General features: G+C 40.9%; 1 protein-coding gene and 1 long non-coding RNA gene across 7 annotated transcripts in view; one reads left to right on the top strand and one right to left on the bottom strand.

Moving 5' to 3' along the window:
• Positions 1-1,625: 1,625 nt before the first annotated feature.
• aagab.S (alpha and gamma adaptin binding protein S homeolog) lies at positions 1,626-18,743 on the bottom strand. The gene is given in 10 exon segments (NM_001091624.1): positions 1,626-2,118; positions 2,266-2,315; positions 3,024-3,128; positions 4,520-4,607; positions 7,499-7,575; positions 8,286-8,369; positions 8,453-8,542; positions 10,488-10,584; positions 13,240-13,430; positions 18,615-18,743. Coding segments are annotated over 10 exon segments (930 nt in total). The 5' UTR covers positions 18,685-18,743; the 3' UTR covers positions 1,626-2,040.
• A 7-nt stretch (positions 18,744-18,750) lies between these two features.
• Positions 18,751-24,043, top strand: part of LOC108712303 — a 69,427-nt gene continuing 64,134 nt past the window's right edge. For all 6 annotated transcript variants that reach the window (XR_005966602.1, XR_005966601.1, XR_005966604.1 and 3 more), the window contains exons 1-4: positions 18,751-18,929; positions 20,923-21,043; positions 21,557-21,655; positions 23,023-23,145. This is a non-coding gene — a long non-coding RNA (uncharacterized LOC108712303). The remainder of the gene's footprint in view (positions 18,930-20,922; positions 21,044-21,556; positions 21,656-23,022; positions 23,146-24,043) is intronic.

The raw sequence follows: 24,043 nt of genomic DNA, 5'->3' as shown, positions 1-24,043 counted from the left end.
TTTACTGAGGTACGAATGGTAAATTCAAATTGTCACAATTTCAAATGTAAAACCACCAACTCAAATTTGATTTGTCGCCAGGCGACTAATCTCCCTAAATCTGCATGTGTGCCCTGACCCTAAATGTGTAGCCTTACAGAACTTCTATTGTTTAGATGGGGTCAGTGACCCCCATTTGAAAGCTGAAAAGAGTCAGAAGAAAAAGTCAAATAATTCAAAAACTATTAAAAATAATTAACCATTCTATAACATATAAAATATATAAACCACCTGTTTAAGAAAAGTTCTGGATCATTAAAGGGATACTGTCATGGGGGAAAAACATTTTCAAAATGAATCAGTTAATAGTGCTGCTCCAGCAGAATTCTGCACTGAAATCCATTTCTCAAAAGAGCAAACAGATTTTTTTTTTTATTCAATTTTGAAATCTGACATGGGGCTAGACATTTTGTCAATTTCCCAGCTGCCCCAAGTCATCATTCTTTACTGCTGTACTGCAAGTTGGAGTGATATCACCTCCCCCCCCCCAGCAGCCAAACAAAAGAACAATGAGAAGGTAACCAGATAGCAGCTCCCTAACACAAGATAACAGCTGCCTGGTAGATCTAAGAACAGCACTCAATAGTAAAAACCCATGTCCCACTGAGACACATTCAGTTACATTGAGAAGGAAATACAGCAGCCTGCCAGAAAGCATTTCTCTCCTAAAGTGCAGGCACAAGTCACATGACCAGGGGCAGCTGGGAAATTGACAAAATGTCTAGCCCCATGTCAGATTTCAAAATTGAATATAAAAAAAATCTGTTTGCTCTTTTGAGAAATAGATTTCAGTGCAGAATTCTGCTGGAGTAGCACTATTAACTGATGTGTTTTGAAAAAAACATGTTTTCTGATGACAGGATCCCTTTAAAGAAGTTGGATTCTGCTATTGTTAGGGAAAGAATTGATGCCTAAAACTGTCAAATTTTCACTTATTATGACAGAAAACATTATTTGTTAGGGACCCCCGTGATTGCTAAACCTAGACCCTTTGATGTTCCTTTTTACTGAAAATGAAAGTCACAGGCTTATCACTGCTCAGTGCTGCATTTTTTAGCGATATGTGCCTTTAACTTGACCAGGCAATTCCTATTTAATTCAATTTTGAGTGTTTTATGGTCCACTGTGAAGCTGTAAAACTCCCCGCCAACAACACACAACCACTCCTGATGAATGTAGGGATGCACCAAATCCACTATTTGGGATTCGGCCGAATACCAAACAAAATCGTAATTTGCATATGCAAATTATGCCCGGGAAAGGAAAGTGGGGAAACATTTTTTTTACTTCCTTGTTTTGTGACGAAAAGTCACATGATTTCCCTTCCTGCCCCTAATTTGCATATGCCAATTAGGATTCGGTTCAGCCAGGCACAAGGATTCGGACGAATTTGAATTCTGCTGTAAAAAAAGGCTGAATCCTGGGTGAATCGGTGCGTCCCGAGAGAGAGAGAGAGAGAGAGAGAGAGAGAGAGAGAGAGAGAGAGAGAGAGAGAGAGAGAGAGAGAGAGAGAGAGAGAAAAAGGCTTCAGCTTTTGTACAGGCATTAAATTACATGTGCATCTTTCAAATATCAAAACCTGTAGCTTTAATGAATATAAAATATTTTATTTAATTTGACATCCTCTAATAAATATATAATCACGGATAAGTAACTACTAAGTGGAAACATCGTGGGGACTGGCCAGTAGTGATGGGCGTGTCGCCGAAAAATGAAATTTGCAAAACGCTAATTTTGACGCCCACGTAATTTTTGACGCCGTCAATGGACATTCGAATAATGTTGAAACCCAACGGTTTTGACGCGAGTGACTTTTCCGATTTAACATTTTTGAATGTGGGTGAATTTTCGCGCCAGTTTTCACAAATTTATACTGCCGAATTTATTCGCCCATCACTACTGGCCAGCACTGCGGTTAGAATGGGGGATGGAAGCCTGACCAAACCAGGATAGTGGTATTAATGCTCCAGTCTTATTGGAAACAGCAGGTGCTCGTGACTCTCAGCTCTCTTCACCAGAAGACAGACCTTCAATCTCATCCCGGTCTCCTCCAATCGCCATCCAGAAAGCTTTGGCAACCTGAAAAGGGACAAAATAACCTATTAGTACCTTACCCCACTCACTGGCACAGTTACTGTTCTACATTCTGGAACTCAATACATTCAATGTTTTATCAGTCTCGCATCACACAAGCCACTGAGCCAATGAAATACAAACGGGCCTTACCTTTTCTGCATGCAGTTTTCTCTGTTCATAAGGATAAGTGGCAGCTTTATCTAGAGGGAAAGCAAATAAGTAGCACAAGCTTGTTATCAACCCCCTTGCTAGTTTTAATACAGGAACCAAGTATTCCATTTTGTCTTATAAGGGAACAATGGCGTAAATAAAAAAAATATGAAACTGAAATACATTTTCAAAATACAATCCATTAAAGATTCCGACCAATTTCTGAAATAATCAAGTTAGTCTTCACTCTTTCCCTCTCAGCATCTGTCTCTCTTCGTGCAAAAGTTGGGAGTTTGATTTTGATTGACATTTAAGTCTTATATAGCCTTTGGGGGATGCTTTTACCTAGAAGATGTATTAGAGCTCACTCTTAAAACCACACATCAGGTCTGTTCCCCATGCAGGATTTAGGTCAAAGTCAGTTATTTTGTTAAATTTAGTTTGTGCTGTATTTAGAACATTTCTCATGTCAGTATGATGAAGCATTCATTACATTTTCAGTTTTGTGATAATTTCCCTTTTTGAAGATTTCTGAAGCTATAACATGATTTGCTGCAGTGGTTTGGTTTCATGGTCTATAGCTGGAGTGATAGTCCTGTGATTGGTCATTTTCTCAGTCATCTTATAGGCTAACTATAAACCGTGTGTATATAATAAAGGAGTCGCTACACAAGGAACGGCTATTTTCTAGTGTATGGCCTGCTGCTGCAACTACAAGTCATTGAAAAGTAAAGAGATTAATAGGATATGCTGGTTACCTTTCATCTCCTGTAGTTTGGAAAAAAGCCGGCTGAAGTTTTCTATGTCCCCCTCCCCTGAAGTAAGACTGGCGAGCTCTCTAATGTCCAGGTCCAGCATCGGATCTATTGGTGGGGGGGAGATAAGTTACAATATTCACATATAAATATGTCCAGACACTTAGGGGCCCGTTTACAAAGCGCGGTAAATGTGACTACAGTATATGTTTCCGCATGTTATCGCTGTGAATATTTTTCCGCCAAAATATTGGCAGCGACTAAGTTTACTAAACAGGGATGCACTCAGAAGTCATTGCGATCACTTGCGGTAACTACGTTAACGAACCAGCTTTCGTTAGCTGCAATTTTAGCGAGTGCTGATGAAAGCGGCGAGGCTGACGAATCCTTGGACTGCTATACCTGCTGCCTATAATACGCCTCTGAGCTAAAACTGCTGTTGCAGCAGATAGAAGCAGAAGCCAAAACATCCTAGCTACAAATCGCTCTCCTGTCGGCAATAGCTACAGATCTCTCTCCTGTTACCAATGGCTACAGCAAAGAATGATGGGTAAAAAGAGTATTATGGGATATTATCTGTTCCCTTGCGAATTTTCTGCCGGAAAAAATAATTCACCGCCACTATATAGATGGCGGGAACATTTTGTGAATATTCTGGTGTTAATTTTGTTAATTTGTGTATGTAGCGCTATTTTCAGCGAATGGAATAACTGGCAAACACATATTCTGGCACAAGAAAATTCGCAAATTTATATTTACCGCAGGTTAGTACACTGGCGAAAACATATTTGGCGATAAATTTGTCTATATTTTGTGGGCACATTTTTACCACTCTTAAACGGACGCCTTACTCCTGCTATTGATTAGGGATGCACCGAATCCACTATTTTGGATTCGGCCAAACCCCTGAATCCTTCACGAAAGATTCAGCATATGCAAATTAGGGATGGGAAGGGGAAAACATTTTTTACTTCTTTGTTTTGTGACAAAAATTCACGCAACATCCCTCCCCGCCAGGGCCGTTCCTGCCATGAGGCAAGGTGAGCACCTTGCCTCAGGCGGCAGTGAACGGGCAGTTACAAGGGGCGGCAAAAAGCCACCTTCTGTAACTTTAAGAACCGAATTTCCGTTTTTTAAACCGGAAATTCGGCTCTGCTAGTGCAGAAAGTGCAGTACGCGCTCATTGCACTAGCGATACCGCCCCTTTTGACCCACTCCGATGCTAAACTTTTAAGAGCGGAAGAGGGGATCGCCCCTGCTCCCCACCCCTAATTTTCATATGCAAATTAGGATTCGGTTCGGCAGAAGGATTCGACCGAATCCTGCTGAAAAAGGCCGAATCACGAATCAAATCCTGAATTCCCTGCATCCCTACTATTGATAACCCATACAGCCAGATGCTGCAGGCTGGACATCCATGGAAAGGCAGCATATATCTAGACTTGACCCAGTACTTGCAGAAGAATGCTGAGCATATGCATTTCATTAAGTATTCCTACCTACTATGGTCTCCGCTTGTGAATCCTGGGGGTTTCCGGAGTCCTCTCCTCTGCACTGATCTACAGTTCCTTCAGTGAGTGCAGGAGTCTGCTGGTTAACAACAGAGTGTTACTCTGAATCTGGTTTCACCTGAGCACAAGACACAGCAGTAGCAGAAGCAAAGCAGATGTGATACACAGCAAGGGAGATACATTTTCTTACACTCCTCACTTCTAGGTCAGGATGCTGTAATCTATTATGGAAAGAGAGAGACGGAGGGGAAGACACGGCTCGCCACAAATATATGTGCCTGTCAAGGTTTGCTGCAATGCACTGGCAGGATTTTAGTTCTTATACTGTCCCCTTTAGGAGACAAGAGAAGGTGCTGATATTTCTCTTCTAACCAGTAGTTAAATTAAAGGTCAGAAGAGATTAAGGCTGCGCATCAAACAGTATGATTGCCAAGTGCCAGCAGATTGGAATTTATTTTAAAGGGATCCTGTCATCGGAAAACATGTTTTTTTCAAAACGCATCAGTTAATAGTGCTACTCCAGCAGAATTCTACACTGAAATACATTTCTCAAAAGAGCAAACAGATTTTTTTATATTCAATTTTGAAATCTGACATGGGGCTAGACATTTTGTCAATTTCCCAGCTGCCCCTGGTCATGTGACTTGTGCCTGCACTTTAGGAGAGAAATGCTTTCTGGCAGGCTGCCGTTTTTCCTTCTCAATGTAACTGAATGTGTCTCAGTGGGACATGGGTTTTTACTATTGAGTGTTGTTCTTAGATCTTACCAGGCAGCTGTTATCTTGTGTTAGGGAGCTGTTATCTGGTTACCTTCCCATTGTTCTTTTGTTTGGCTGCTGGGGGGTGGGGGAGGGAGGGGGTGATATCACTCCAACTTGCAGTACAGCAGTAAAGAGTGATTGAAGTTTATCAGAGCACAAGTCACATGACTTGGGGCAGCTGGGAAATTGACAATATGTCTAGCCCCATGTCAGATTTCAAAATTGAATATAAAAAAAATCTGTTTGCTCTTTTGAGAAATGGATTTCAGTGCAGAATTTTGCTGGAGCAGCACTATTAACTGATTCATTTTGAAAAACATTTTTTTCCCATGACAGTATCCCTTTAAGTAAAGGCTTTCGGCTCAACTTAGGACTCTTAATCATGAGCATTTTGTTCTGCTCTCCGCTGCGTTCAGTTTCAAAATTGCATTGCACCTGCATTCAGCTCTTACATGCACCTGCAGTATGTGAGTACAGCCTTACAGAATATAATGTGTTTCATCCTGTGTTCCCCTGTGGTGGAACGCATTAAAACTGACCGCAGGACAAAACACCCATGAGTAATAGCTCTAAGAATTAGCTTTAAAGTTAACAAACTATTAAAACGCTGACCTTTAAAGAGAGCTGCTGAGTGAAAAGTCTGCTATTTACAGTCTAAAACTGCTAATATCTTAGAAACCTAGAAGAGGAATATAAATCGTTAAAACTGGTCAGTGGAGCAATCTGAATACATTTACATTATTTCAATTTTCTTTGCTTATTTCAGATCAGGTTTCTTCGTACACCCAAGGTAGGAGTAACCTACAAACTCCATGTCACATAATGTAAGGTACTTGGGTGGCTGGGCATGAAATCACATACTATCCATCTCCTTTAAAGGAAAACTAAACCCTAAAAATGCCATTTTTTATATACTGAACTTATTGAACCAGCCTAAAGTTTCAGCTTCTCAATAGCAGCAATGATCCAGGACTTCAAACTTGTCACAGGGGGTCACCATCTTGGAAAGTGTCTGTGACACTCACAAGCTCAGTGGGCTCTGAGCAGCTGTTGAGAAGCTAAGCTTAGGGGTCATCACTAATTATCAAGCAGAAAATGAGGTTTGTCTGTAATATAAGATAATGCTACAGGGCAGATTATCACATTCAGATGCTAATTGCACTGGTTTCTGTGCTGCCATGTAGTAATTATCTGTATTAATTACTAATCAGCGTTATATTGTGACATTTCTATGTGTACTGTATATTTTGAGTCCGTCCCTAAGCTCAGTAAGTGACAGCAGCACAGAGCATGTGCAGTGAATCAGCAGAAAAGAAGATGGGGAGCTACTGGGGCATCTTTGGAGACACAGATCTTCACTGCTGAAGGGCTGTGGTTGCCTTTGGCTGGTACTTAAGCCCAAAACATAATCTACAACATTTCTAGCTACTTCTTTAGTTTAACTTTCCTTGACCTTTAAAAATGACCATTCATGGCTTATATATCGAGCTGCATTTTGAGTGGCCTACCTTAATTATATATGGTTATATATCTCCAGAAATGGGTAGGATTTATACAATACGGGCATTAAGGAATGTACTTGATAGTTTGTCACCTATTTAGTGTTAGAAGATAATACTTGGAGCAGTGAAGATGTGGCATTCTCTCTCTGAATCAATTGTACAGGCTGATACATTAGATAGCTTTAAGAAGGGGTTGGATGGTGTTTTGCAAGTGAGGGAATACAGGGTTATGGGAGATAGCTCATAGTACAAGTTGATCCAGGGACTAGTCCGATTGCCATCTTGGAGTCAGGAAGGAATTTTTCCCCCTCTGAGGCAAATTGAAGAGGCTTCAAATGTTTTTTTTTGCCTTCCTCTGGATCAACTGGCAGTTAGGCAGGTTAAAATAGAGTTAAAAGGTTGAACTTGATGGATGTGTGTCTTTATTCAACCTAATTTACTATACTATATGATAGCCCCTCATCCACCTGTGCAATATATGGTTGTGTTTCTTCCTTTGTGTACTTTATTCATGGCTGTAGCTGAGGGAGAGGGTGATGAGGTGCAATGAGCAAAGATTTCTAATCTTTGGGAAAACAGATAATCAAGCAGCAAGAAAAGATGGATTGTGAAGTGGGGGTCATAGAGCGAATGCTCGTCAGTTTTATGCCCCAGTCTCTGTTCTTCTATGGTGATCTCCCAGACAGACACAAGATGCCACTCACATCACCCTGTAGATCGTCGCTGGTCTCTGGGGTGTGATTCACTGCAGCCAATGAGCTGAACATCCCGAAGGCTTGTTCTGGAATAACACGGAGACTCAGTTACCACTTACTGCATGTCTGAAATGCAAGCATAGAGTTGATACTAGAGGGAGAACTGGAAATCCTCAGAGCCCAGCCTGTAACGTATCAAGCCTTTAAGATGGATGGTAGTACAATCTTACGTCACATTCCTTTATATTTTCAAGGTATCTCGTGCAATGGCTAAAATCATTAGCACAATAAAAGGGAAGCTATGGCAAACTGTGCCGCATTCCTGCTCTATTACATACCAATAAGTGGGGAGGAATGGAGATAAAGTCACTGCACTGGCTCAGGGTGAAAGAGCTGGATCAGATTCTTACCTCTGTGATCTGTTTCTGGAGGCCTCATATTGCTGTACAGTATTAGGCAGCACAATCCTAGACTGTAGGTTGGTTCTCAAAGGGCCAAACTGTCCCTGAGCTGAGAGAATATCCATTTTAATTGATATTTAAATGAAATGTTTCCAATTAACTGAACTACCATTAGCCAGTGGTGCACAATAGTACAACCTTGTTGGAATCCCACATTAGGTTATTGTAATTGCAATTAAGGAAAACGATGACTTGGTTCATTTTTTTTATCAGGGGTACACAGGCTTAAAGTTCAGTTATATCCAGTTCTGCTTTACATTACAGTGATCATGCTAGTTCTAATGGTATCCCAATTACATATCAGCCTTGTCATTCGTGTTCCTTCAGTCACTTACCACTCTTCATTTCCACATTAGACCACACATTGGCATTCAAGGCCTGGACAATGCGTGTAACACCAGTGGATTCTGGGAAGTCATCTGCGCAAGAGGAAAAGGACCGTTAGCCACCCTGAAATGTTCCCTGAAGGTGGCAAAAGAAAACTGTGCAGATGTTACTTTACCGTCTTCATCTGGCAGATCCTCAGGGTTCAGCTCCACCAACTCAAACCCATGCTTGATGCACCACTCCTGTGCTGTCTGGTGATTCACTCCTGCCAATGAAAGAGGCAACATATACTCCTCTGCACCAATGTATATTGCTCAGTTTAAACATGTCACACACAGTAGTCTATCCCAAATGAAGGGCAGAGGGTCATATAATCCAGACAGCAAGGCTCCAGTTGGACAGCTCAACATAACTTCAATTGGCTTGTCTTGGGAGAAGTAGCATAGTTTTTTTTTTTTAGCATTTTCTACGGTTATTGCTCAACTCTGGGCATTTATATTGTATCCCTATTCCTTTGTGTTCATTGAGGTATGAGACACAGATTATGTGCTATTCATTCTGGTGTATGCCTGTGTATAAAAGTTTGGGAACCCCTCTCAGCCTGCATAATAATTTACTCCAATTTCAACAAAAAAGATAACAGTGGTATGTCTTTCATTACCTGAGAACATCTGGGTATTGTGCTGTTTTCTGAACAAAGATTTTTAGTGAAGCAAATGTGAAAAACTGGCTGTGCAGAAATTTGGGTACGCTTGTAATTTTGCTAATTTGAATGCATGTAACTGCTCAATACTGATTACTGGCAACACCAAATTGGTTGGATTAGCTTGTTAAGCCTTCAATCATGTGTCCAATCATGAGAAAAGGTATTTAAGATGGCCAATTGCAAGTTGTTCTTCTGTTTGACTCTCCTCTGAAGAGTGACAGCTTGCGATCCTCAAAGCAACTCTCAAAAGATCTGAAAAAGATTGTTCAGTATCATGGTTTAGGGGAAGGCTACAAAAAGCTATCTCAGAGGTTTAAACTGTCAGTTTCAACTGTAAGGAATGGAATCAGGAAATGGAAGGCCACAGGCACAGTTGCTGTAAAACCCAGGTCTGGCAGGCCAAGAAAAATACAGGAGCGGCATATGTGGAGGATTATGAGAATGGTTACAGACAACTCAAAGATCACCTCCAAAGACCTGCAAGAACAAGTTGCTTCAGATGGTGTATCTGTACATCGTTCAGCGCAATTTGCACAAAGAACATCTGTATGGCAGGGTGATGAGAAAGAAGCCCTTTCTGCACTCACGCCACAAACAGAGTGCTTTGGACTGGTGACACAGAAATTGAGTTATTTGGTCATAACAACAAAAGATTTGCATGGTCGGAAGAAGAACACCGCATTCCAAGAAAAACACCCGTTACCTACTGTCAAATTTGGTGGAGGTCCCATCATGCTGTGGGGCTGTGTGGCTTGTTCAGGGACTGGGGCCCTTATTAAAGTCGAGGGTCGGATGAATTCAACCCAATATCAACAAATTCTTCAGGATAATGTTCAAGCATCAGTCACAAAGTTGAAGTTACACAGGGGTTGGATATTCCAACAAGACAATGACCCTAAATACACTTGGAAATCTACAACGGCATTTGTGCTGAGGGAGAAGTACAATATTCTGGAATGGCCGTCACAGTCCCCCGACTTGAATATCATCGAAAATCTATGGGATGATTTGAAGCAGGCTGTCCATGCTCGGCAGCCATCAAATTTAACTGAACTGGAGAGATTTTGTATGTACAAATGGTCAAAAATACCGCCATCGGGAATCCAGACACTCATCAAAGGCTATAGGAGGCGTCTAGAGGCTGTTACATTTGCAAAAGGAGGCTCAACTAAGTATAATAATATAATATCTCTGTTGGGGTGCCCAGATTTATACGCCCGTCTAATTTTGTTATGATGCATATTGCATATTTTCTGTCAATCCAATTAATTTGATGTTACTGCTAAAATACTACTGTTTCCATAAGGAATGTTATATATTAAAAGGAAGTTCCTACTTTGAAAGCTCAGCCAATAATAAACAAAAGAATTAAGGTTCCCATACTTTTTGATGTGTATGCCTGTGTATATATATATGTGCCTGTGCATGTGTCATACCAGTACATTAGAAGTCTTCCCAGTAAAGGCCAGAGCACCATGAAGGAGACCCAGTGCAGACTTCTTACCAGTCTCTGACACATGGTCGCACACCAGGATCATCACGTCCAACACCCAATCTTCCAACAGTGGGAGCCACGCAGACACCTTCTCCAGACCCAGTTTCTAATAAAGATTGGTATTTTAGTCTGGTATAGGCAATACACAGTTGTTAGAAATAGAAAATACACCAGAGATGTCCTTCTGTATCAAAAGAGTTTATCCTATACTTATAATCACTTAGTATAACGTAAGAGGAAATAACAATTCTGTAAAAGGCTATGGATAACATAACAGACAACAGTCAAGAGATATAGCTCCATGACATGCTCTATAGTTTACTTTACACTGTTTATGAGAATATGATTCATTATAGATAATGTTACAGAAATACATTTGGGATGTGAAAGAATTCACTGAATCAGTCGTGGCTGTCATGTTATAAGAAAACACCCATTAGTGAAATACAGATTTGATATTTGAAGCAATCCAATGCTGGATATCCAAATAATGTATCCAACTTTTCTTCATCAGCACTTAATCATCAGAGCTTTCCAGTAACCTGAATCTTTTCCAGCATTCCGAGTCAGCAGATTTCATGCCCCTCTAGCTTCATAGAAAACACACAGACATCCGGTCCCTGTTAGTTGCTCAATCCATTTAAATTGATTGTAAAGTTATTTGCTCATGGAGTTCTTGCCCCTTAAATCTACCTTCCTGTAGCTGCTGCATTTACTATATGTCTATTTACAGCCACTGGCTCTTCTAGATCCTGTCTGCTTAAGGAGAAGGTTAAAATTAAGTAAGCTTTATCAGAAAGCTCTCTATAAATACACCAGTAAATACTCAAAGTAATGCTGCTCTGAGTCCTCAAAAGAGACACAGCATTTCTTTCCTTCTATTGTGTACACATGGGCTTCTGTATCAGACTTTGTGTTTTCAGCTTGAACCTCCAGGGCTAGGGCTTGAGCATGCTCAGTTTGCTCCTCTCTAACTCTCCCCTCCTTCCTACCCTCCCTGCTGTAAACTGAGCTCAGAGCTATGAGTGAGCAGGGAGAGACTCAGGCAGGAAGTGATGTCACACCAAGCTAATATGGCAGCTGCTATCCTACACAAACAGACTGAGCTTCTAGAGCAGAATACTGAGGTATGGTAAAGCATTCTGCAGAATAAATATAGTGTTATAGCTTGCACTATTGTGGTTAATCTAATGCCAATAAACTGCATCTGTAGCTTCCTTCTCCAAATACAAGACTGCAGAGTGCCCAGAACTTTATCTGCTATCTGTGTTGCTACTTCCACTATCTGGGCAGGTGATTGGCTTTACTGTATGTTTAGCTATAGGAGATCCATTCTCTCTGTTAAGCTGAGCTGATCTGTGAAATAATGGAAATGGTAATTCAAGACAAGGGTATGGGCTGCAACTAGTTTAGTCCAAATGTCTGGATGTAAAGATCTCCTCCCTCACTGGCTCACCTAAAGAAATATTTTGTGGCATAAGCACAGTGTGCGGGGTCAAAAGCCTTAGTAGCTCAGGGGAAAGCACCTAATTCCCTGAATTTGCACCCATGACACCTAGAAATTTTCACTTGTCAGACCTTGTACCATAGCCTTAAACCAGGTTACATTAAATACCTAAGTATGTATACATAAAACAGATGGAACAGATTTCACTTGAGTAGGGGAGCGCTGAGCTGTTAGAAAGAGCTTCCCTTCTCCTGCTGCTATTATTGACTGCAATGAAGCCCAGTATTGGGGTATCCTGCCATACACCCAGAACTCTACAGAGAAATACTCCTAATACAGAACAGCATTGATGCAACACTTGCCCTTTACGGACTCCTAATGCTTTGTTTTAGTAGAGGCCCTCTATTAAGGTTTCTACCAAAACCCACCATGGAAAACTGGTTTGTCCACTGTGCATCTTCAGCTTCCCTGACTGATAGAAAGTTTTTTGTTTTTTTATGGTAAAGGAAAGGTAAATGTTCCAGCTATCTATAGAGTTAAAGTGGTCAGCCAGTGTCTGCGGACATGTCCACCACAAAATTACAACTGCATCAGGACATTGGTCTTAACATATATATAGTAATCCACAGAATTAGGAATGCAAGCAGGGGACCGAAACATTGACCTGTTTTCTTTTTAAGCATGAACAAATAAAGATAAGGAAATTTTAAAACCCCAGTGTGCATTCCTAATTCTGTGGATTACTGAATATTTGGCATGGAATAGCACCTGGGTGTATTATACTTCATATATATATAGTTATTTATTAAAGTCCAAGTGGAAAAAACTCGAAAAATTTAAGTTTTTTGTACTGTAATATCTGATTTTTTAGTGAAAAAACCTTGAATTTTTTTTGGCGATTTATTATACCCCAGTATGGAAAAAGTCAGAATCCAAAAATTTGGCTTCTCAGACCTGCTGAGGTTGTATAGAAGTCAATGGGAGAAAATCCGGAAAAAAAAACAAAAAAAAAAAAAAAAACACACCACATACGATTGGAATTTTTTACGAGTTTTTTCCCCACACAGGAAATTTTCGGGAAAATGTATTGAAAAATAAGGGGAAATAACCCGTGCGGATTTGGTTGGAGTAGATTTAAGAAAATATTGAGATATTTTCGGATTTTGATAAATGACCCAAAAAGTCATATTTTAAAAGTTTGTAATATTTAAAGTTACAAACAAATATCTGAACATGGGGCTTTGTTCACTGTTATAAGGAAACCCAGTGTGAACAGAGCAGGCAGATTAGCAAGATGCTTCAAATGACACTTACCATTTTGCTGTCAAAGTAAACGATGAAGGCCTGGACTGTCTCTGCTATCTGTGCAGTTACATAGGTTGTGCTGGGCACCACACAGATATTCACATCAGCACAGTAGTATTTGTTATCTATCCGCCAGGGGTACTGCTTTACTGCATTGTCTCCTTGTGCATTGGAAGGAAACTCATCTGTCCCAATAATTTCTGTATAAAACAAACACAAATGGTTTCAAGAAGTGGCTATGAGACAGGGCACATATACGTTACATATAAATGATGCATACACCGCTAACAGGATCTACGAGTTACTTGACCTGTACAAAAGCAAAAAGTAGCAGCCGTCCACAAAATTTCTCATATAACGTGCAGTAGTGGGAAACTAAATTATGCCTCATTTATATACTATGTCTAAAAGACGCTTATATGTCACACCTGACACCCCTATGTTATGCCAAGAGTAATGTAGCTCTTCTATGGCATAGCCCACGACAGCATTGTATTTAATAATGTACGTTGGAGTAGCCATACTGCATATTAATGTCCTATATTGATATACAAGTATGGGATCCACTATCAGGAAACCCAGTATCCAGAAAGATCAGAATTACTGAAAGGCCGTCTCCCAGTGACTCCATTTTATCCAAATAATTAGAAATGTTTTCCTTTTTCTCTGTAATAATAAAACAGTTCCTTGTACTTGATCCAAACTAAGCTATAACTAATCCTTATTAGAAGAGCTTTTTGGGTTTATTTAACGTTCACATGATTTTCTAGTAGACTTGAGGTATAAAGATCTGAATTACGGAAAGATCCGTTATCCAAAAAACCCCAGGTTCCGAGCATTCGGGATAACAGGTCCTATACCTGTACTGTTGCAATTTAACAGTGGATTGGACAGGGTGGGAGTTGTTTGGATGGGAGCCTTCTCTCCCACTGCTTGTGACTTGGGCCTGCAATCCATATATGGGCAGATGAGGTTCCACATTTCCTAATCACTTTCCCTGTCCCCAGTGATGTCATCCTGGGCTGTAGGAAATGAATCACTGCATATTGTCCCAACACCCCCTCTCATACTGTGCTCCTACCTGGAAAGGTAGAGGCTGCTATAACAAAATACAGAATTCAAAACATTGCAGAATTCAAATGAAGGACTACTGTATTTAAAAAATTAAGCCGTTGCTCATCAAGGGTCCAATGTCTCCACAACACATTAACACCAGGATTAACTCCACTGCTAATTCTCTTAACAGCCCTTTTTTTGCATCATCCTTGAGTCCCGCATGCAGAACAGGTATAGGATCTATTATCCAGAATGCGAGGAAGCTTTGGAAAGTAACCATGCTGCGTACTATCCTCAGCGGGATGTAAATTCCAAAATTGTGGAAGAAAATTTAACTATAAGCCATTTTCCAATATGTATTCATTAAAGGACAAGGAAAGGTTTATACACTGGAGGGAGGGGGTGCCAAAATATTAAGGATGTCTGAAATGGTAAATGTATAACATATTGACCCCCCACAGTGTCTGCCTTTCCTTATCCTTTAATATTTATCAGTGCTTTTAAAATTATTTGTAAATGTATCTAAAAGCAGTATGTGTGTGTGTCCCTTTCTGCACTGCTGTTTCTGTGTCTTGAGACAATGTAGCGGAAGTGAACCTTGGATGATTCTTTACATATGTTAGCTGGCTTCTGTTAAATTGTTACAAAAGTCGGAACGACCAGGTCAGAGACTATAGGGATATAAAGATTAAAAGGGAAATGCTGCTTATAAATAACTTTGTTATTCTTTTATTTTGTCATCCACACTCTGGCAACATACAAAATGTATACACGGGAAACAGCCCTCTATGGGAAACCTAGGGAGCAGATTTTCAGGGTCACACACAGGTATTTTGTGTATTAGGGGCTCAGTTCCATTGCACCCGCTCTTAACACAGCTTCTTCTATAAGGTTTCTCCCAGCACAGCCAAACGAAAGAACTGTACAGTCCACTCAGACAGCCGTAAAATACAGAGTTGCCTTTTCAGACAGACTGCTCCTCCAAAACAAATGTTATCACAAGAATGTGCTTTGAACTTGTGCCTCCTAAGCACTGCTTGTGTGAGGAATCAGGGAGGGTGAGAAACAAGCAATAAGTCTTCTATTAGAGACCCTTTTAATCCCACAACATTTACATGTTGGCATTTTAATCTATGGCACCCTGGGTGTCAACATTCACATATTTATAATTTCTGTGCTGGGTGAGAAATGATTTCAGTTAATGAATTCAGGTTTCTTTCCAATAGATTTTCATTACTCCTTTTCAATGGTTTCAAAGTTATTAGTTAAAGGGATCCTGTCATCGGAAAACATGTTTTTTTCAAAACGCATCAGTTAATAGTGCTACTCCAGCAGAATTCTGCACTGAAATTCATTTCTCAAAAGAGCAAACAGATTTTATATTCACTTTTAAAATTTGACATGGGGCTAGACATTATGTCAATTTCCCAGCTGCCCCTGGTCATGTGACTTGTGCCTGCACTTTAGGAGAGAAATGCTTTCTGGCAAGGTGCTGTTTTTCCTTCTCAATGTAACTGAATGTGTCTCAGTGAGACATGGGTTTTTACTATTGAGTGTTGTTCTTAGATCTACCAGGCAGCTGTTATCTTGTGTTAGGGAGCTGCTATCTGGTTACCTTCCCATTGTTATTTTGTTTGGCTGCTGGGGGGGGGGGAAGGGAAGAGGGTGATATCACTCCAACTTGCAGTACAGCAGTAAAGAGTGATTGAAGTTTATCAGAGCACAAGTCACATGACTTTGGGCAGCTGGGAAATTGACAATATGTCTAGCCCCATGTCAGATTTCAAAATTGAATATAATAAAATCTGTTTGCTCTTTTGAGAAATGGATTTCAATGCAGAATTCTGCTGGAGCAGCACTATTAACTGATTAATTTTGAAAAAATGTTTTTTTCCCCATGACAGTATACCTTTAATGCAACAAGTATTTGTTTCTCCCTTTCTGCACTCTTAAAACAAAGTAGCAAAAATCAACTCCTCTTGAGCCAAAACAGATGGATTCTGCTACATTGTTTCCAGAGTCAAAAACCATGTTTTCACCTGAAGACCTGAGAAACATTGTGCACTTGCCTCCTTCTCAAATAAAAGTGGCTATAAGCCTTGCACCATGAATCCAGAAGCTGTATGGACTGGGCACACCAGCTGAATGGTTGGTTGGTATGCTTAAAGGTGTGCTAATCTATGTCTTTGTTCAAGAGTCAGAACCACCAGGATTCAGCACAATAAGGGGCAGATAGATGATATTTTCAACTGCAATTATGTTTAAATCAGGGAACATCTTTTAAAAATATATACTTCAAAGTTGCTTAGAATTACATTTTCTTTCATTAGGAAAGTTCTATTTTTGGGTTGACACCCCTTTAACTCAATACACATTGAAAATTACTCAAATAGTATTAAAAGTAGTAAAATGCTTAAAAATCCTTCTCCTGCTGCTATTTTAATGGACAAGCATCGTTTTAGACTGCTGGTCTCTATGAGGGGTGCTACTTTTATTGCTGTTATGTAAAGCTTTAGTCAGGAGCCAACACAGCATTGGAAAATTCTTGAAAACCAGCTCAGCCTTCTTCCCCCAAGAAGAAAACAACACTATGTACACTAAGCCCACTGTATGTCAGCTTTCCATGCTCTCCCATGACCAGAATCTTTTCCTGCAAGTAATGCCATGCATGGGATCAGTTCTATGACATCCCTTATTATAATGTATGTAGCAACTCGAATAAGTGATGTCTACAAAAATAAGCAGGCAGATTCCATGTAAGTGGCCAACTTGAAGTCTTTGATTGCTTGCTCATTTTTGCTAAAATGAATAAATCCTCTCCCTCTGGCTATAGGTTTGGGGCTTTTGCACTCACACCCAATGTTTCTACTGGTGAGTTGATATACTCCTTACATCTATTTCCTTTTACATTTAATTAAATCACCTTTTTTCCCCCCTTTCTTCCCCTCATATTATAGATTTATCCTTCACTCCTAGGCTACTGCAACATTTTCTCATTTCTGTTGATTCAGTTAGCAGAACTGACATGCGATAGTGTATTCCCTGTAAACTAGGAGACCTGAGTATGTAGCATATTAGTATAATGTTCACGAAAAATCTATAACTGCTGTTGCTTGATCTCACTTCTGCTGCTCCTGCTCTTACAAAAAATTCTGCTCTCATTAAATCATGGCCTAGTAAGTGGCCACTGAGACTAAAGGTGGCCATACACAGGCAGATTAAGGCTCCCGATATTGGTCCTCTAGACCAATCTGGAAGCTTATCTGCCAGTGTATGGGGGCTTCCGACGCAGGGCCGGAACTACGGGTAGGCAGAGTAGGCAAGTGCCTAGGGTGCAAAATTGGGGGGGCGCCAGGCACGTACCTGCTCCATCGCCTACTCCATGTCCGGTCCCTTCTCTCCCCAACTGTGTACGCTATATCCTTGTGTCTTGCGCACGTGTGGTGCTGCCAGCGTCAACTCGAACAGGTGTCCCACACATGCACACGCCAGTGTCAATGCACGCCAGTGTAAACTCGTGCATGCAAGCTCCAACACACGCAAGCGCGTGAGCTCCAATGCGCACGCTCAGCCAGTGCTGCGGCTGGCCAGGTTGCCTAGGGCCCCTGGCCTGGCTTTGTTCCGACGCGTCTCCACAATTGATATCTGGCCAATCGGGGAGGTTTGTTTTTTGGAGATCGAGGAACGTACTGGCTAGTTGATGTGGTCCTTATCCAGTCGGCACCCATTCTCTTCATTGTAATTCGATCGTTCGGCCATTATCGTGTATGGTCACCTTTAGGCTGATTTGCAGGTCAAGCCAGGTCCTGACTGAGCTTTAAAATAGGCCCTGGCATTTCAGACATATAGAGGCGCAAAGAGCCCCCCCCCCCCCCACACACACACAGGCACAATAAATAGCGAGTGTCTATGGCATTTTACAGCAACCCACAGATTGCTAGTCCGGCCCTGTGTCCAATTTAGCAAAATATCATCTCCCAAAATACTGTGCATACTGCTAAGGTACAATCCAATGGGACTTATTCTATGCACTAGGGTTGTGCAAAGATCCATATGTCTCACGTATATTCTCACTCTGTAAAAAAGGGAGACCTTTTTAACTGGGATTTCTTTGTGATCTAAAATTCTAAGCTGAGCTGAAAGAAGGGTCAATTCAGGTGGCATCTCTACCAATGAGCTACAATAAACTACAGGCTTGGGCTCTAGGTGGGATGCTGGGAATATGTGTGAGGCTGCAGCCCAAACTGATAAGAAGAATATGATATGCCAGGCCCTACTTCTATCTCATGCCATTTTTGTATGTTCCGCCCTTCTATCCCAGCTCTTACTTGTAACCAGCTCTTCCTCGTTAAATCCAGGAGCGCAGCTCGTCAGCAGCACACAGGGAAGAGAAGCCATCTCTGCTCCCCTACAGCTTCCGCCCTTCACTTTGCCCCACTTCCCCACGACTACATTCTGACTTTACTTCCGCCAGGCGTCTCAGTTTAAAGGAGGAGCTTTGTTCGCTCCTGCCTTCGTTTTCATTGGCAGAGTCCGGAGCGCGTCTCGTTGTCATGGTAACCAACCAGCTTTGCTTACACGGGAAAAGAATCATGGCTGCAATGTCCCGGGGCTGTGACCCTGTGGGCCGCCTACTGGTGCAGGTAAGGGACTGCAGGCTTAGTTTGCCCAGGCAAAGACAATATGCAAGATAAGAGGTGAGAGTTTTGCATGTATGGCAGGGCCAGAGACCATTCAAGGTTAGATCACTCTGCGCATGCTCTATAAATGGCATTATGGTATAATAGAGTCTATGGGCAATGTTTACTTCTGCATCATAAGCACATGAGCAGCCTAGCTACAGCAGCTCACTCCTTCCTCCACTGAGTTAGCTCAACCCTTTACCACAAGTGCATTACGTACAATCACTCATCATGCAGGTCCGGACTGAGAATTAAAATTGGGCCCTGGCATTTCAGGTACACAGAGGCCCAATCAGTCCACACATATGGAACGCATTTTAGGACATCATCAGGGGAAATCGTTGTCCTGCATGCGCTGTCCTAAGCAGGAAGAATGCAACATGGCATGCTTTTTTACTCACCCATCCTCTGAGACTGATGTCACACCTCGCTCCTCCCTCCTCAGCTATCCATCCTGGGTCCTTGCTCCTCACTCCTCAGCCATGCCTCCTGGGTAATCTTTCCTCACTCCTCCCTCCTCTTGTCCTCACTCACTATTAAGCCCTGCGCCCTGATTATAGTTACTTGTTCTTGCCATTCCTTTTAGCCAATAGGCGTTTTAGGTTTTTAAATTGCAGCAATAAAATTCGAGCTACAGCTGACGGCTTAGGAGGGAGAAGCTAGGACCCAGGACGGATGGCTGAGAAGGGATGAGCGAGGACCCAAGACGGATGGCTGAGGAGCGAGGACCCAGGTCGGATGGCTGACAAGGGAGTCGAGAGGAGCAGGACCTGACAGCTGAGAAGGGAGGAGCGAGGTGTGACGTCTGCTTTGAGGAGGGGAGAGTGAAAAAGCAGGCGACATTGCATTCCTTTGGCATAGGAGATTGCATATAGGAGATGGATTTCCCCTGACGCATGTCCAAATATGCATTCCGTACACACAGAGATGCAAACAGCCCCCACCAGGCCAGTAAATACTGACTTTCGATGGCACCTTACAGCAGCCCCTCTGGCATTTGCCAGAACCCAGAGATTGCCAGTCTGGGCCTGCTACTCATGTGTTCCCTCAATCTCTCCAGCCTCATATAAGCATGTATGTGTTTCCTTATTCCCCCATTCAGCCTCCAACCCTGCCCCTTGGGACACTCATGTACTACTTTGCATACATAGGATCCATTATCCAGAAAGCCATACCTCCCAACATTTAGGAAACAGAATGAGGGACAAAAAGATTTGGCGCGCGTAGCACGGCAAATTTTTTGGCCACGCCCATTTTTGTGCCCACACCTCCTATTTACCATGTTTATTTTACATAATTTGGCAGGTTATGAAATGTTTAACACATTTCTGTGGTTTTTATATGTTATTACAGTTTTGCAAATGAAGGTGAATTTCCCTTTAAACTGTGAGTCTTTGTTCTTATCTTATCAAACTGTTACAAAAGTATGTTAAGTATATATTCTGGGCTATCTGCCAAGACCCAATTAAGTTATAAATATTGTATCTGTTTCTGGCTGTTCAGTGCAGCAGAACGGAACTGAACAGAACTCAGGACTTATCAGTACAAATCTGTGACAGCGGGTTGGGCTGTCAAAAGCGGGACAATCCCGCTCAGTTGGGAGGCATGCGAAAGCTCTGACTTACAGGAAGGTTGTCTCCCATAGACTCCATTTTAAACAAATAATTCACATTTTCAAAAATGATTTCCTGTTATTTTCTCTGTTATATTAAGAAAATACCTTGTACTTGATATGTATTGAAGGGCACCTGTTACCATTAAATATGGGAGAAAATATTTTATTGTGATAGGTGCTCTTTAATCCTTATTGAAGGCAAAACAATCATATTTATTTATATATACTTACCTCACCACTCGGGCTCCTATCAGGAGAAAGCTGCACTGGTCTGGTGGTTATTCCAGTGAGCACCACGGAGCGATCAGCTTCCTTCTTCTTCTTTCTTCAAATTTCCAGGGGCAGATACATGTGTGGTAGAAAGAAATAGCCGACATTTTCTTCTGCATGGACACCCGTACAAAGAAAGAAGAAGCCGGTGCAGTTTTCTGACGATAGGCATATCAGCCCAGGGTGTCAGGTAAGTATATATTGTACAATCACTTGAGGGTGCCTACACCAGGTCCCTAGCAGTCTGGATAACAGGTCCCATACCTGTACACACTAATATCATTAGTTTTGCTTGAAAGCTGGGACAATTGATATCCTAACTTTTATTTTGTGGCTCCTGAGTTCTTTTATTGAAGCTTTTCCTTTATAGTTATAGTTCATCACACACAGTATAAAAATCCTACACTTTATATGTGGGAAAAAATGTAACCAGTAAATTGTGTAAATCTTTCACCCATGTCAGTATTTGTGTGACCTGGGTAGTCATGGGTGTGCCCTGTATGCGCATGCATTCAGAAGCACAACGAAAAAGAGAGCAGGGGCAATGTGCTAAGGGAGCCCTATAATTACCATCTGATCACTAGCACAATGGGCACATTGTGCCATGTGTTATGTATGTTGTTAATAAATAAGCTCTTTTACCCTCTTTATGGACTGAGTTATTTTCCCATTGTGGTTTACCTGTTACCTTTTACCTGCGCAGAAAATGTGAGCGCCGTGAGGAGGGATGGGGGCGGCAGTGGAAGGCCTCCTAAGGCGGCATAAAGGAGTGGATCGGCTGACTAAGCAGGAAAAAGTTAAGGTAAGTCTCAGTTATTTAGAAAGACTGTCCAGTTTGGGGTTGTTTACATTGGAGAAGAGGTGAAAGGGAACGTATGAGAATTATGTATTAATACAAGGGGATCATATAAAAATATATAATATACTGTAGTTCTTTATTTACCAGTAGGTCCGTCCAGCTGACATTCTGATTAGAAAAAATGAGGATCCATCTTAATATTTGGAAAGAGTTTTTTTTTTTACAGTAAGAGACAGGAAGAGTATGGGCAGATTTTTTAAGGATCGAATAGTAAATTTTTCGGTGTCAAAATTTACACATTCAAATTTTAAACCCCCAATTGAAATGTAAATTTGAATGTGAGATTTATCACACCTCAACCATGGAAACAGTCCTAATTCGAATATTCACCCACCTAAAACCTGCCGAGTTCATTTACAAGTCAATGGCAGAGGTCCGTTGACCCATTTGAAGATGTTAATAATCTTAGGAGGAAAATTAGATTCAAATTTGCTTCTTATTCGAATCGAATACAATCAGATTTTCTGGTCATTCCCATTCGATCGAATTTTAGACAAATTGTTTCATAAATAACCTCCCAGTCGAATTGTACATTCAAATTTATAAGAGTAAAAAAAACTCACATAAATTTGAAATTCGACCTTTGATAAATAATGCCCATTAAGTTGTGAAATTCTCTTCCTGAATCAGTCGTACTGGCAGATACATTAGATAGCTTTAAGAAATGGGGGAGTGGCTTTTTAGCAACGGAGAAAATACAGTTTTACTAAAAAATAACTCATAAAAGTTGATCTAGAGACAGCTCTGTCTGCTGTCTTTGAGTCAGAAAGGAATTTTTTCCCCTCTGATTGGAGAGGATTCAGAGGGTTGTTTTGCCTTCCATTGGATCAACTAGCAGTCACGCAGGTTTAAGTTAGACATAAAAGGTTGAACTCCATGGACATGTCTTTTTTTCAACCTATTTCTCAGCACTGTAAAGTAAATGTGTTTATAATGTGTGTAAGTCACTTGAATTGATTTTACTGTATAATACAAAAACTGATTAGACTGTTTGGGTTCGCCCATCCTTTTATGATCCATCAGTCTTCCTGCTGTGTTCTAAAAATATTTGGTGTAGCAAATAAACATTCATGCCAAGTCTCTCTGTGACTGGCCCCCAGATTTGTTCCTTGAGGAACCTGTGTTTTAGGGGATATTTGGTTTATGATGCAAATGGGTGTGTTTCTCCTTATAACAGACTGACTAAAAAGGCTTAAAACGTATTCATTGTTAAAGCAGAGAATTATTTAACGTTTCTATGAATTGGCATCTGTTGAGCTTTGTAACTCCAGGACATTTAAATAATATGTTATGACTTTGTATGCCTTTAGGTTCAAGATGATCTGGAACACGTGAAAAGGAACCTGACTAACACTAGCCTTAGGGAGGATGGAGAGGGTGTGGATATTCAGGATTTGAAGGCCGCAATTCAAAGAACAGAGGTCGGACTGAGGGTAAGAGAGAAAATAGATTCCACGAGACATTCAGCTAATTAAACAAATATGTATTGGCGCTTAATAATTGGAATAATACTTTTCAGATGGTTCTCACTTTGGGTGAGGGGACAATTTTAATTCTGATACACCGTCCTTATACCCAAGACTGAACTGTCATTAAAGGGGATGTAAAAGCAAAAAAATAAAATCCTATTTTTACTTTAATGAAAAATAAATCTATCTCCAATATACTTTAATTAAAAAATATGTACCATTTTTATAAGAAACCGACTGTATGCAGTGAAATCCTCCCTTAATTTACTTGCTCTGACAGCTGCAGATAGGAAACTTCAGACGGTCCCTAACTGCTCTGCAGGGAATCGATCATACTTTACTTCCCAGAAGTTGAGCAGCTTTGTTTGTTTCCCTGTAGAGCAGCTGGAGACTGTGTAGATATTCGTATCCACAGACCCAGTGCAGTCTGCATATTCAGATTTTTATACATATACATTATACATTATACATATCAGTCTTGCTGTATCTTGCTTCTATAGCAGATATTATTTGACTTGTACTGTTTTGATCATTTATGACGACCCCTAAGCTTAACCTCCCAACTGAAGCCCAGACCACACTGAGCATGTGCAGGGTCTTGGTTTTGCACAGATGTTTAACAAAGTTACAAGATGACAGCACCCTTCAGCCAACTTTGAAAGCATAAATCATTTGTTTAATTAGGCTTCTGGTGCAGTTAGTTCATGTTTATGTTTAGTATACAAAATACAGCATTTCTAGCATTATTCTAGTTTAGACTTTAGTTCCCCTTTAAAGAATAATTAATACTTTAAAATAAGTGAATGTAAAATGGATGAGGGTGTTATTTTAAGAAACTGTGCATGTTCATTATTTCTTTTTT

The sequence above is a fragment of the Xenopus laevis genome, chromosome 3S (genome assembly GCF_017654675.1).
Source record: "Xenopus laevis strain J_2021 chromosome 3S, Xenopus_laevis_v10.1, whole genome shotgun sequence".
NCBI lineage: Eukaryota > Metazoa > Chordata > Amphibia > Anura > Pipidae > Xenopus > Xenopus laevis.
This window is presented reverse-complemented; position numbering and strand designations above follow the sequence as displayed.